The sequence below is a fragment of the Eptesicus fuscus genome, chromosome 19, assembly GCF_027574615.1.
Source record: "Eptesicus fuscus isolate TK198812 chromosome 19, DD_ASM_mEF_20220401, whole genome shotgun sequence".
Lineage (NCBI taxonomy): Eukaryota > Metazoa > Chordata > Mammalia > Chiroptera > Vespertilionidae > Eptesicus > Eptesicus fuscus.
In genome coordinates this window covers 25,878,064-25,890,617 of record NC_072491.1, presented here as the reverse complement: position 1 = coordinate 25,890,617, position 12,554 = coordinate 25,878,064, and the positions used below count along the sequence as shown (strand labels likewise).

Here is a 12,554-nt window from a genome sequence, read left to right as displayed (position 1 = left end):
TGGATTGGATGCCTCCTGCACAACCCCTACTGGGGATCGAGCCCACAACCCAGGCATTCTGATAAAGAATTGAACTGGTGACCTCTTGATGCATGGGATGACGCTTAACCAACTGAACCACACCCACCAGGGCAAGAAGTTCAATTTTTAATATATAGCAGATTGTCTAGAAGAAAATATCAGTACCTGAGTTGTTGGTTTGGGTAAACATGGTGGAGAATATTTGAGACCTGGGCAGTAGAGAACACCTAACTTAGGAAGAGCTATCTTTCATTTCCCAAATGGTGAGAAGTTGTTACTTCATCTAAATATATCCACGTTGCTTTCAGTGCTTGGTATCTGATTTAATGTGTACATTTTAATTTTGTTTCTATTTCTAATAAACAACTTATAAGCACAAAGTGATAGCAAAGTCACACATTGATAAGATCATGTTTATTTAGTGCTATCTGACAAGTAGAGAAAGTAAAAAGAATATTTTAAAAATGTATAATTTATATTTATATAAATACTTTTAAGGAGAAAAGTTGAACACATTTGGTGACATTAGGCGAATGTATGCATTTAAGTTTGCAGCCTATCTTGTAGCCTGACAACTTAGATGCACATACGTATGCACCCATATCTTGTTTGTGAGTTTGCATAAGTGGGGCCCAAGGATAAGTTATGGGCAGGTCTACAATAAATTCTAAACTCCCATAAAATGTGTGTTCCTGTGCCATCCCACTTACGTCGGCTTTGTTCTTCTGTTTTAAAATTTCACTACAAGCACATTTGAACGTCATCCGAGGTTGTTAACCAGGTGCTTTGGGCCTCAGTTTACTCATCAATGAGGTGAGAGGATCTCTGCTGACAGGCTCTGCTTCTTCTGAATGAAAACACTATGAGCCCCAGAAGCCTGCAGCATATACAAATGTAGGGGGGCTGGTGAGGTCCAGTCTTCGTCATCTCTGTATTAGGGGGAGCTTTCTGTTCAGCTTCTTTCTATTGGAAAGGAGTCAATTTGTCTGACATGGAGCAAGTTTATGATACCAGTCCATTTAACTAACTGTAACATTGTATTACTGTAGATACAGCTCGTTTCCTAGTTTACAACTAAACACAAAACTAATAGACTCTGGATTTCAAGTTGAAGAGCTCTATGTTTCCCGGTTCTTGGACTTGGAAGTTCAGAGCTGAGCTACACAAAAACCCCTCAAGTCAAACCTCAAGATATGGTGAAATAATTGTATGATGACATGGTCAGTATGATGCTGGACTTCCCCGTGTCATTCCTGACAGGGACATTTTCTTGAAATTGCACTAATATATAACAAAAGAAGGTGAGTGTGATGTGATGCAGTCTACACAGTCAAACCTATATCTGATTTCTTAAATTTATAGACATTTTCATTTGCAGCAAACACCATAGAACAGTAAGGTATCCCTAAGCGCTATCCTGAGTTTTCCTTGATTCCAAGTTTACAGTTAATCATATCTTCCATTAAAAAAAAAAAAAAAAGATAGCTAGAACTGACCTCATATGACCACAGAAAATACATAGGACTCAGGGGCGAAATCATAATTCTCGCGATTTTTCTTATATTCTTTTGAAGATGGGTCCCGCAATAGCTAAGGTTTGCCTCTGTAGGTGGGCTTCTCCAGGGACCCAGGTTACATTTTCCCTCTGCTGGTGCTCGGCTTTAACTCTTGGAGGAAAGCCTCGTTGTTGTGAGGACAGTTGCTGTGACAGGTGCAGGTCCCAATGACCATCACTGGCTTCTTGACGATCTGCCCCGGGGAGCACTGGAACTCCACCTGGATGGTTTTGGTGTTGTGAGGGGTGCAGCACCGGCCATCGCTGCAGACTCCGCAGTACCTGGGCTTGTAGGTATGCAGGCTCGTGCAGTTCTTGAACTGCAGGTGGATGGCTTTGAGGGACTTCGTGGTGCGCAGACACTTTTTTCCTTTCTGAGAAAGAAGAAAGGGAGTGATGCATGGATGGTGACTCTTCCTCCCAGGACCATTTTAGGGGTATGGATTAGCTTGCTAGTTGCCTGCCCAATATCCATTGCTCTTTGTTCTTTGCTAACAGGACATTAATTTTGTGTGGGCAATGTGGCCAGCTAAAAGTGCTTCCCCAGAATATCTGGGAGCTTAGGATGGCCTTCTGACAAAGTCCTGGCCAATGATACACACGCCACGGGATTCTGGGAAATTCTTTGCCCTTCAGACAGATGCAGTTCTTTATTGCTCCTGCATTCATTTTCCTTCCTACCTAGAATGTGGAAACTGTGCCCCATTTTGCACAGTCGTCTTTTGATCTTGATGGTAAACTAAGAGTAAAAGCATATGTATGATAAAGAAACCTATATTATTACTAGAGGCCTGTTGCACGAAGATTCGTGCAATAGGCCTTCCTTCCCCTGGCTGTCGGCACCAGTTTTCCTCTGGCACCTGGGACCCGGGCCGCAGCAGAGCCAAGCCTTCAGTCTTCAGTCTTTGCTCGGTGCCTCTGTATGAAAATTAACCTGTCATCTTTGTTGGGTTAGTTTGCATATGCACTCCTGATTGGCTGGCGGGTGTTGTGGAGGTACGGTCCATTTGCATCTTTCTCTTTTATTAGTATAGATTATTTTTTAAATATATTTTATTGATTTTTTACAGAGAGGAAGAGAGAGGGATAGAGAGTTAGAAACATCGATGAGAGAGAAACATCGATCAGCTGCCTCCTGCACACTCCCTACTGGGTAGGTGCCCGCAACCAAGGTACATGCCCTTGACCGGAATCGAACCTGGGACCCTTGAGTCTGCAGGCCAACGCTCTATCCACTGAGCCAAACCGATTAGGGCAAGAAACCTATATTATTAAGCCATTATAACAGGTTCGGTGTTGCTTATAGCTAAATGCATTCTTAGGTGTTATAAAGCAAAAGAGAATAAATTCGGCATCATTGCAAGTCTACTAATGTTTCAAACATTTTGCAAATGTTAACTCACGTTAACCTTATCAACAACATTTATTCATACAAGGAATAGTTGTTAATGTAAAGAACAATTGCCCAAGTTTTAGAGATAAATAAAAAAAATCTCAAAGAGCTAAAGTGATCAGAAAACATCTAATAATTGAACTTGTATGATGCAATGCCCATTTCTTCTACCATATGGCTATTTTCCAGGAAGGCAAAGTAAGTGGAGAATTTATTGAATATTCCATTAGTAATGGTTGATGAAGAATCCCGATATTGATACTTCAGCAAGGAATTGACAATATGTTTATTTCCTACTCAGATTTCTTCACTTACTAATTTGCCACAATTCTCTACTCCTCTTGACCTTCCTGGGCACAGCCTGCAGATTGTGGGGTGATGAGACCTGGGATTCTATGAAATTAGTGGCTCTCACACTTCCGTGTGCATCAAAGTCATCTGGAGGTTTTGCGAAAACACAGATTGTTGGGTCTTACACCCAGAGTTTCTGACTCAGTAGGTCTGATGGGGGCCCCAATAATTTGCATTCTAACGAGTTCTTAGATGCTGCTGCTGATCTGAGGGCCACACTTTAGAAGCACTATCTCCCATTTAAGAATCTCTCGATAAGAAAGTAACAATTATGATGCTAGTATTTTCCTAAATTCTAGATACATTCCTAGGATCTTTAAGAAATATATTTACCATAAAATATTTTGAATATAATAAATCCCAATATTAAACTTAGTGCAAGAAAACACAAATTTTGGTTAAAGAAACAGTAAAAAGCATGACATGGAAAAACATTATTTAATAAAGAAGTTAGTGTGTCTGACAATACTTAAGGGCTTCTTGTTTCTTTCTTTTTTATATTTAATATTTGGCATATATTCTTGCCATCAACCACAAAAAAAAAATACAAGGGCAGCAACATCCCTTTGTGTATGTATATGTGTGTGTGTGTGTGTGAGAGAGAGAGAGAGAGAGTGAGAGAAACAGAGAGATAGAGACTGCTTTGTGGGTGAACCTGCATGACCATGTTACATGTATGTTAGAATTTCCTTATGTGTAGGGACATGCATATAATTTTAGGGATAAGGTATCTCTAGGTGTCATTTCCAAATTGATGAAAGAAACAAAGTTAGGATGGACCTCAAAAAGTCATATAGCTCAGCAGCCATATAATGAATGCAACTACTAGAGACTCTTATTTTATCAATACATAGAAATTTTTAAATAATGATGCCTAATGTTAACAGAGTAATCTATGCCCAGAGCTTTGCTAATTCATTCTATTTAATCCTCATGATACCTTTGAAGTAAGTACTGTCAATGACCCTATTTTATGGGGGAAGGAATGGAGGCTTAGAAGTTAAGAAAATTGTCCAAGATCCCACGGCTAGTTGGTGTGGGAAGCCAGGATTTAAAGCCAGGCTAGCTGGCTCCAGAGATATGTAAATCTTTCATTGCTAGGGACTATTTTATTTTGGCCTTAGGTTTGTCCAAGGGTCCATATAATAATTTAATTTTGGGGTATTGCATTTATCTAGGGTTCTGGTAACAAGGACTGTGAGGTCATCCGAAAGCAATCCAAGCTTCTGATCTGCATGCCTTGTACTCAGCGTTAACACACTGAGTTGATATAATACCAGCAAAAAAGGAAAGAAATGTGCTATTTTATTTGGCATATATAGCCTTATGCTGGCAAATGTACTAGTTCCACTAAGCTTTTTAAAATACTGAAAATAATTCCCAGACAGCCATTCATTTCTTCATCAACAGTGTTTTATCAGGCACACATTATGGGCCCGGCAGAATGCTGGGAATGGAGTGGTGAATAAGGCAGCTATAATTCCTACTCTGTTGATTGAACTCAAGGGGTGAAATGCCCTCTCTAAAATCAGCTCCCCTTGGCAATTGAGTAGCCAGTCTTTTCCAGAAATGGAATGAGCTTTTGCCATACCCTTCTCAATTGGGGACATTATGATAATTGTCCGGCCCCCTCCTTCTTTACCTGTGAGCCGGCTGTGAGCTGCCTGGGATTTTCAATACATTAAAGAGAAGAAAATAAAAGAAGGTAAACTCACTCACTTCTCTGCCTTTTCTCTGGAGTTAACTCCCAGCTAGAGGCTGGCCTCTAGTCATCTAGTGCCACAGTGATTTTTCTAAAGCCTGGACTCCAATGAGGCCAGGCCGCCGCCTACCTTATCTGTGGGTTGCCTGTGCTCCTGTTCACAGGGCCGCACCATGCAGAGCCGAGTCCGCTTCACCATCTCGCACTGCGGATTCCTGTTGGTGACCTGGGTGGAGAAGCCCATGCCACAGCTCTTGGAACATGCGCTCCACTCTGTGGTCTGTTCAATGCAGTTGATACTTGAGTCAGAGACTGCAACTCCTAGAGTGGTTTCTGTCCTGTAGGCTATGAGAAATACAAAAAAAAAAAAAAAAAGACAACCAGGCAGAGTAAAACATGAGGATCACAAGGTGGTTCTGTCCATCGTCATCAGATAGAAGGTCTCAGCCAATTCTGTGCCTCCTAAAACTCAGGTGTTTTCAGGGACAGAATGGATTACTCTATTTATAAACCCCTAACAGGTTGCACAATGCCTGGCACATTGTAGGCATTTAGGAAATCTTTGTGGAATGACTGTTAACTTGTCCTTAAGGCTCAGGGTCCTGGGTGGGTGGCTCCGTTGGTTGGAGCATCTTCCCTACACCAAAAGTTTGCGGGTTCGATTCCGGTGAGGACACATACCCAGGTTGTGGGTTTGATCCCTGGTCAGGGTATGTACAGCAGGCAACGGATCCATGTTTCTCTCTCACCTCTCTCTCTCTCTCCCTTCTTCTCTCTCTAAAATCAATAAAAAAATATCCTTGGGTGAGGATTTACAAAAACAAAGAAGCTTAGGAATTTTAAGAATATAGAACAGGTTAGCATCAAGGACCATTCCATAAATTACAGTGTTTCAATATGTGATTTCTTACAGAAAAAGGACCATGCTAAAATTTTAATTGGATGAGTAAGTAGAACCAACCAACTCAAAATAGTGATGAAAGCAATACTTTGCCTTAGAGAGGTGGAACTGGTGATTTGGGTTATGGGATATAGACACTTGAACTTTGATTATGAAAAGTTCTGTCTCAACACTTCATATCATGACTTGGGGCACGTCTTCTCTTCTACATGGCAGAACTATCTGCAAGGCCTGGCTAATAATGTCTGCATACCACCAGTAGATATAATCTGGCTGATGAATGGCTTCTAAAACATTCTTTACTGGCTCTTGAGTTTCTCTCCCTACCCGAAACTATTTCCTTTATAAGATGAAACAAAAAGCAAAGCAAAACCAAGATCCTAAAGTGTCACTTGACCTTTCATGCAGCATCTGGAAAGGTGACATTTCTCTGTGACACCTGTCCAGTGATGAGTAGCATTCTTTAGGGAGGCTGGTTTTGAGAATGCACAGCTAGTGTGCAGAATCCACGAAAGGGTGTGATTTTTTGTTTTTACTTGTATCGTTGTAATGTGAATAAAGGTCAAGTAGGATGGACTAAAATATACACAGTAGTCATGCAATCAGGCCAAATCAGTCCCACTGCTGGAAAGAACCACTGAATTGAGCAGGTTCTCTTTAGGAGAAACTGTGCATACTTGGCTAGGACTCCAACCCATGGTGTGTTGGTCTCAGTGGGCAATCTGGAATCCACAGATCAATGGCCAGAAAAGGAGGCCAGTTTCTCATTGCAAATCCTAAAGGACACTCATGCTCCTGCCCACCTGTATCCCGTGCTGTGAGCACCTTCAGGTAGCCCGAGTTTCTCACCTGGAAGGGCGTGCAGGTCCCCTAATGCCTCCGTGTCATTTGCGTCACAGATCCACTTTTCACAGCACTCCCCGGGCACTTCAACTTTTCTTGGAACCGGGCAGTCAGGTTGGGGTAGTAGCAGGTCCTCGTCACAGCGAGGCACGCAGCCAATCTGCCCATCTTGGCAGGTGCACTGGTATTTGCAGCTGGGCTGAAAGGTTTCTCCACTTTGGTAAATGACCCCATCGAACACACAGTTATCTCCCTCTATCGCTAGAATAGTGGGGAGGTGGGGCAGAGAGGGAAGGGGAGAGAGGAAAACAAAATCACAATGTCTTGAGGAAGCCACGTAAGATTTGCAGCACGTGTTCCAAAGCCCAAGTTGTTCATTGTCTAGTTGGGAGAGCCTTATTTTTTTTTTTTTACCCATCTCCAGTAGAGAGCTATCCTCACGAAGGGCTCCCTGAGCAAGAAAGAGCCTTCAAGACCATCCAGCCCTGCCACTAACTTTATGGATGAGGAAAGAGGTGTACAGCTGAGAAATGACCCTCCCAAGGTCCCATAGCCATGTTCCCAATGCTAAAGTTATTCTGCAAGAAACTCCTCAGATTCTCCTCATACAGCAGCTTAGAATTAAAAAGAGAAGGAAGAAGAAGAAGAAGAAGAGGAGGAGGAGGAGGAGGAGGAGGAGGAGGAGGAGGAGGAGGAGGAGGAGGAGGAGGAGGAGGAAGAAAAAAGCACTCATATTCTCCAAATAGGTTAACTGGTCACATTGGGCAGAGAGTTAGAATTCCTTGGCATTCCAGCACAAAAAATCATTATGAGCTCCGGGGCTATTCCAAGCCTCTAATTCAGGGAGGCAGGGCCAGCCTCCAACTAGATGGTGCACCATGTGGAAAACTGATGCCCAATTAATTAAGTTTCACCAGCCTGCACCAGCTGGCCACCAGCCTTTTGTTATTCACAGCCCAGGAGAGGGGTTACATAGTCATCCCAGGAGACTAGGGAGGTTTTTGGCTCAAATAGGACAATTACAGGTGTGAAAACAAACCTGCTGGACTGCAGTGGGGGAGCTGGGAGCCAGTGAGTGAGTCCTAGCGTCCATCACCCGCAAGCGTCCCCCTGGACGTCCAAAGAAAATGACTTCACTGGCCCTTAACTCTGCTCTGTTCCCCATCCATCTCGATTCTTCTCTAGGGAGGCAAGTGATTGAATGCTGCTCACCTCTGGCTTCGTCGCTCCCCCAAACCCCAGTCGCCCCCAAGCCCATGCCCGGTGCACAGTAAGTGCTCCATAAACACTACCCACAGCATCCTCATGACTGTGATTATTTGCGCATCACTTTCTGGGAAGGGGGAGGGATAGGAAAGAGGGGGCAGCCCCAGCTAGCCTCGGAGAGAGGTCCGAGGTGGAGGGGGCAGGATTACCCATGCAGATTCCAGTCCGGGCGCTGGGGTCCGCTCTGCGGTCACAGAAGAGGCCCCGGCTCTCTTCGCACGGCTCCAGCTCCGAGCAGCTGTCGCCGCGCTGGCGGGCACACACCAGACAGCAGGAGCAGTCGTCCAGCACCGCTCTCACCCCGGGGGCGCAGGTCGGCGGTGTCTGGGGGCACCGGGCCGGGCACGGGTTTGGGCAGCGTTGAGTCGTAGCGACCTGGGGGCCGGCGAGAAAAGGAGAGACCTCTCAGCAGGATCAGGAAGGCAGAGTGATCCAGCGGGCCGCCCAGGAAGGCAAAGTAACCAGGGACACCTACAGGGTGCGCCACTTACCTGTCCCAAGAGATGGAGGAGCAGGAAAGCCAGGCAGAGGCACTGCGTGGGCAGACTGAGACTCATGCTTTGCGCACTCTGCATGCTCAGGCTTTTTCCTCCCGCTTTTGCGAAACGAGACTTTCCACGCTGTGGATTGGCTCTGCTCACTTCCCTCCAGGTCCCGAGATCGCCTTCCTTCCCCAGCGCCACCAGCGCAGGTTTTATAGTGCGCTCCCCGGACGCGCGCACAAGCCGGTTGGCTGCAGCGCAGGGAGGAGGGGGGGGATCGGCTGGGTGGGGAATGGAATGAACCCCGGGGTTGCCATGGCAATTGGCCTGGGGTGCTGCTCTCCTTAGGGCGCGGCACCAGGGCCTGCAAGTGCCTGTGTGTGGCGACTGGCTGGTCCCAGAGCGCCGGGAGGGGCTGGGTGGAGTCCCCAGGCCGGGACCCAGGGCTCCCCGAGCGCGTGGGAAGGAAACGCCCGTTTCCTCCTGGAAGCCGCTTTGCCTTCCCCCAGGACTAAGACACCGCCACATCTCTGCCCTGGCGGCCCAGGCTGGGCTGCAAACGTGGGGCTCTCCTATAGGGGTGCCTGAAGTTTGGGGCCATCTGTGGGGGCTTGGCCAGAGGCCCAGGGATTTAGTCATAAGGGAAGCATGAGCAAGTCTGTCACCGTTTAGGGCACTCTCTGAATGTGTTGTGGGAGAGCGGGAGGGGGAAAGGGAAGAAAAGAGAAAGAGAAGAAAGACAAAATGGGGGAAACCCCAGAAAATAAAATAAAATAAGTCAGCAGTGATTGGATAGGGGATGCTATTGGCCAAATGGCCAAGTTCATTTGACTACTCATTCCAAACCCCACTGATTCCTAAACCTCCAATTCCTAAGTTTTTATAGGAATAGAAGCAAGACATAATAAAATAAAAACATAAGAGCTTGAGATAGATACAAACGTTCTGCCTGGTGGATAAAAACCTTGAAACACCTGTTAGATCATGGCTGATGCCCAACAACCCATCTCAAAATACAAGAGGCTTTGAGAGTTTACAGGCAGGTTCAGCTCAGCCACTGTCAACCCCAACAATCAAGGAAGGAATGTGGAAGGTGTTTGCTTTATTTAGGGAACCAAATCTCTCTTCCACCAGGCATCCACTTTCAGAATGTGGCTGCTCTGAACACTGGTCATCTCTCATGAGAAGGATAGCACTTTTAAAAATATATATACTTTGCCCTAGCTGGTTTGGTTCAGTGGATGGAGCATCGGCCTGTGGACTAAAGGGTCCCGTGTTTGATTCTGGTCAAGGGCACGTGCTCGGGTTGCGGGCTGGATCGCCAGTGGGGGGGCATGCAGGAGGCAGCTAATCAATGAGTCACTCTCATCGTTGATGTTTCTATCTCTCTCTCTCCGTTCCTCTCTGAAAACAATAAAAGTATATTTTTTATTTTAAATATACTTTTATTGATTTCAGAGAGGAACGGAGAGAGAGAGATAGAAACATCAACGAAGGGAAAGAATCATTGATCGGCTGCCTCCTGCACGCCCCCTCCTGGGAATCCAGCCTGAAACCCAGACATGTGCCCTGACTGGAATCTACCATGACCTACTAGTTCATAGGTCAATGCTCAACCACTGAGCCACCCTGGCCGGGCAAGGAGAGAACTTTTACTGCTCCAAAGGTGATATTGCTTGTTGGATTTTTAAAAAAATTGCTCCCCTGTATTTCAACTTTGCTGCAGCCACTGAGTTAGTTATGCCCAGCTCCTTTGAGGATACCCGCATTGAAAAGACACTTTATAAGAAAAGTTACACAGACTGGTGATGTAATGCTAGACCTTGAAAAGAAATAAATTCCCTGGACTTCATCGGTCTCCAGTATGAAGTTCAATCAATGGCACCTTGTGTAAGGGGCCAGGCTGCCCCTGAAACTCCTGCCACCTTGGCGATGAAGTCATTTCAAGCCCCTTCAGGAGAGTTCTCTGAGCAGCTTGGAACTTCCATGACAAACTTCCAAGCCGCCACACATTCTGCTTTCTTTGCGGTACATCAGACTGAGCAGCACTCAAAGCTTGTCGAGAGACCAAACAGTCAATTTGCGCCATGTCTAGGTTACTGATATGCTCCTCAAGTGGATGGATTGTCATGGGTCCTCTGGCCTAGTGATGCGTCCACCTGACTGCCCAACAGAATCCACCAGGAGTTGTTCTTTTTAAAATTGTAGATTCCTAGGCCCCACCCTTGACCCAATCAGTTGGATTCTCTGGTGAGGGACCTTGGTAGGCAGGTTTTTAACTTACTTTGAAATTTAAGCTGGTTTTGGGAAACCTACATATGGAGCAACTAGAGCTGCAGCTGATGGGGATGCTAGAATATGGGCCAAATTTTCAAAGTGTGACTAGACAGAACAAGGAGAAACTGGCAACATTGAGGTTGGTCTGACTCTTCTTGGAAAAGGGGAGGCTGAGCCCAGCCAGCGTGGCTCAGTGGTCTAGCTTCGACCTATGAACCATGAGGTCATGGTTCGATTCCCAGTCTGGGCATATGCCCTGGTTGCAGGCTCAATCCCCAGTGTGGGGTGTGCAGGAGGCAGCCGATCAATGATTCTCTCTCAGCATTGATGTTTCTCTCTCTCTCTCTCTTCCTTTCTGAAATCAATAATATATATTTAAAAAATAAAAATATATATTTAAAAAAAAAAGAAAGGGGGAGACTGAGAGGAGAAATGTAAGTTCAAGGTAAGGATGAAAATGTCAAGAAGTCACTGCTAATGTGGGCTGCTACTCATTCCTCTTGATTGCAAGTGATAGAAACTGGACTACTTTCATCAAGAAGACTTGATTGGAAAAATGCTGTGGCATTTCACATAGTAACAAATAGGAGTGGTGTTGCTAGGCCCCAGAGGCACTAGGGTCTGGGCCTCGGAGCTATCAGGACTTCACCTTTCTATCTATCTTCCGTGCTTCTCTGTGTGTCGACTTTGGTCTCTCTCTGCCAATAAGTCCTTCAATTCTCCTCAACCTCTTACTCTATGACCTTATCACCACAGAAAGTATATCCTTCTCCCTTAGGCTTAATTTGGAAAGTTCCAGGAAAGGAGTTGGATGAGCACACCCTGGGTCAATTGAAGGAGGCAAGACAGGTGAGGAGTGGGGAGGAAGGATAGCTCTCCAGGAAAGAAGGAATTATTCTTTAAGAAGAAAACAAACTTGCAAAACAGTACTGAAGCACTCTTTTGTCAGCTATAAATGCTCCTGGGTAAAGATTTCCTTGATAAAACAATTGGAAATTAGTGAAGCCACCTGAAGATAGCTCTGTCAGATCATGTTTTGTGGCCTCGAGGATAGATTTTTATCTTCTCTGGACACCTGTCACCCCTTGCTTTTCTCCTACATCTCTTGACTCATTGCATAACGATGTTGTGTCTGCTTCTGTATCTGTCTTCTTTCCCTGGAGGACAGGGAGCCTGTCATAGTCTCCATAACACCCTCAGCATTGACTGCAGCGATGGACAAGTGGTCAGTTGTTTTTGGACCTTTTGAGATACTTCAAACCTCACTTTAAATTTTGCCACTGCTCTGCGTACCGTGAGGAAAGAAAGAATTGGGGGCTGTTGGTTCCTCAGCATCAGTAGAGGCTGAACTGGTCCTCTCAGCCATTAGCCATCTGCCTCTGACATGCACCTTCTCTGTGTTTCCTGGTACTTGAGAGTCTGAGGGTAGCATGCGGGCTGGTGATCTCTTGTTTGAAATAGACCAGGGGTCAATTGAGGTCTCTGGGGGGTCCAGGGACACCCTATTAGAGACTTCATGAATTGCTGGTCTTGGCTACCAACTGGGTTATGGGGTGCAAGTACCTTGGTTGGTTCTTCTTTTCCCTTTCCTCCCTTTCCTTCACCCCAGGTGTGGCACTCATTTCTCCCTCTCTGTCTCAGAGAGTTTGTTCATTGGTTTATATTCTTATGACTTCTCAGTCAATACTCCTACCCAGAACACATTGAGAGAAATGCCTACCTTTTCTAAAGGTAAAATTTTATGAAGTTTTCCATGGGGAGGC

At 45.4% G+C, this 12,554-nt stretch overlaps 1 protein-coding gene across 1 annotated transcript; it reads right to left on the bottom strand.

Annotated features, from left to right (window-relative positions):
- Nucleotides 1-415: 415 nt before the first annotated feature.
- Nucleotides 416-8,715, bottom strand: CCN3 (cellular communication network factor 3). Its single transcript, XM_008143369.3, has 5 exons — nucleotides 8,524-8,715; nucleotides 8,182-8,407; nucleotides 6,773-7,027; nucleotides 5,153-5,367; nucleotides 416-1,950 (listed from the first exon to the last, which is right to left on the bottom strand). Exons 1-5 carry the CDS (start codon nucleotides 8,605-8,607, stop codon nucleotides 1,654-1,656), a joined length of 1,077 nt encoding a protein of 358 aa, XP_008141591.2. The 5' UTR covers nucleotides 8,608-8,715; the 3' UTR covers nucleotides 416-1,653.
- Between the last annotated feature and the right edge of the window lie 3,839 nt (nucleotides 8,716-12,554).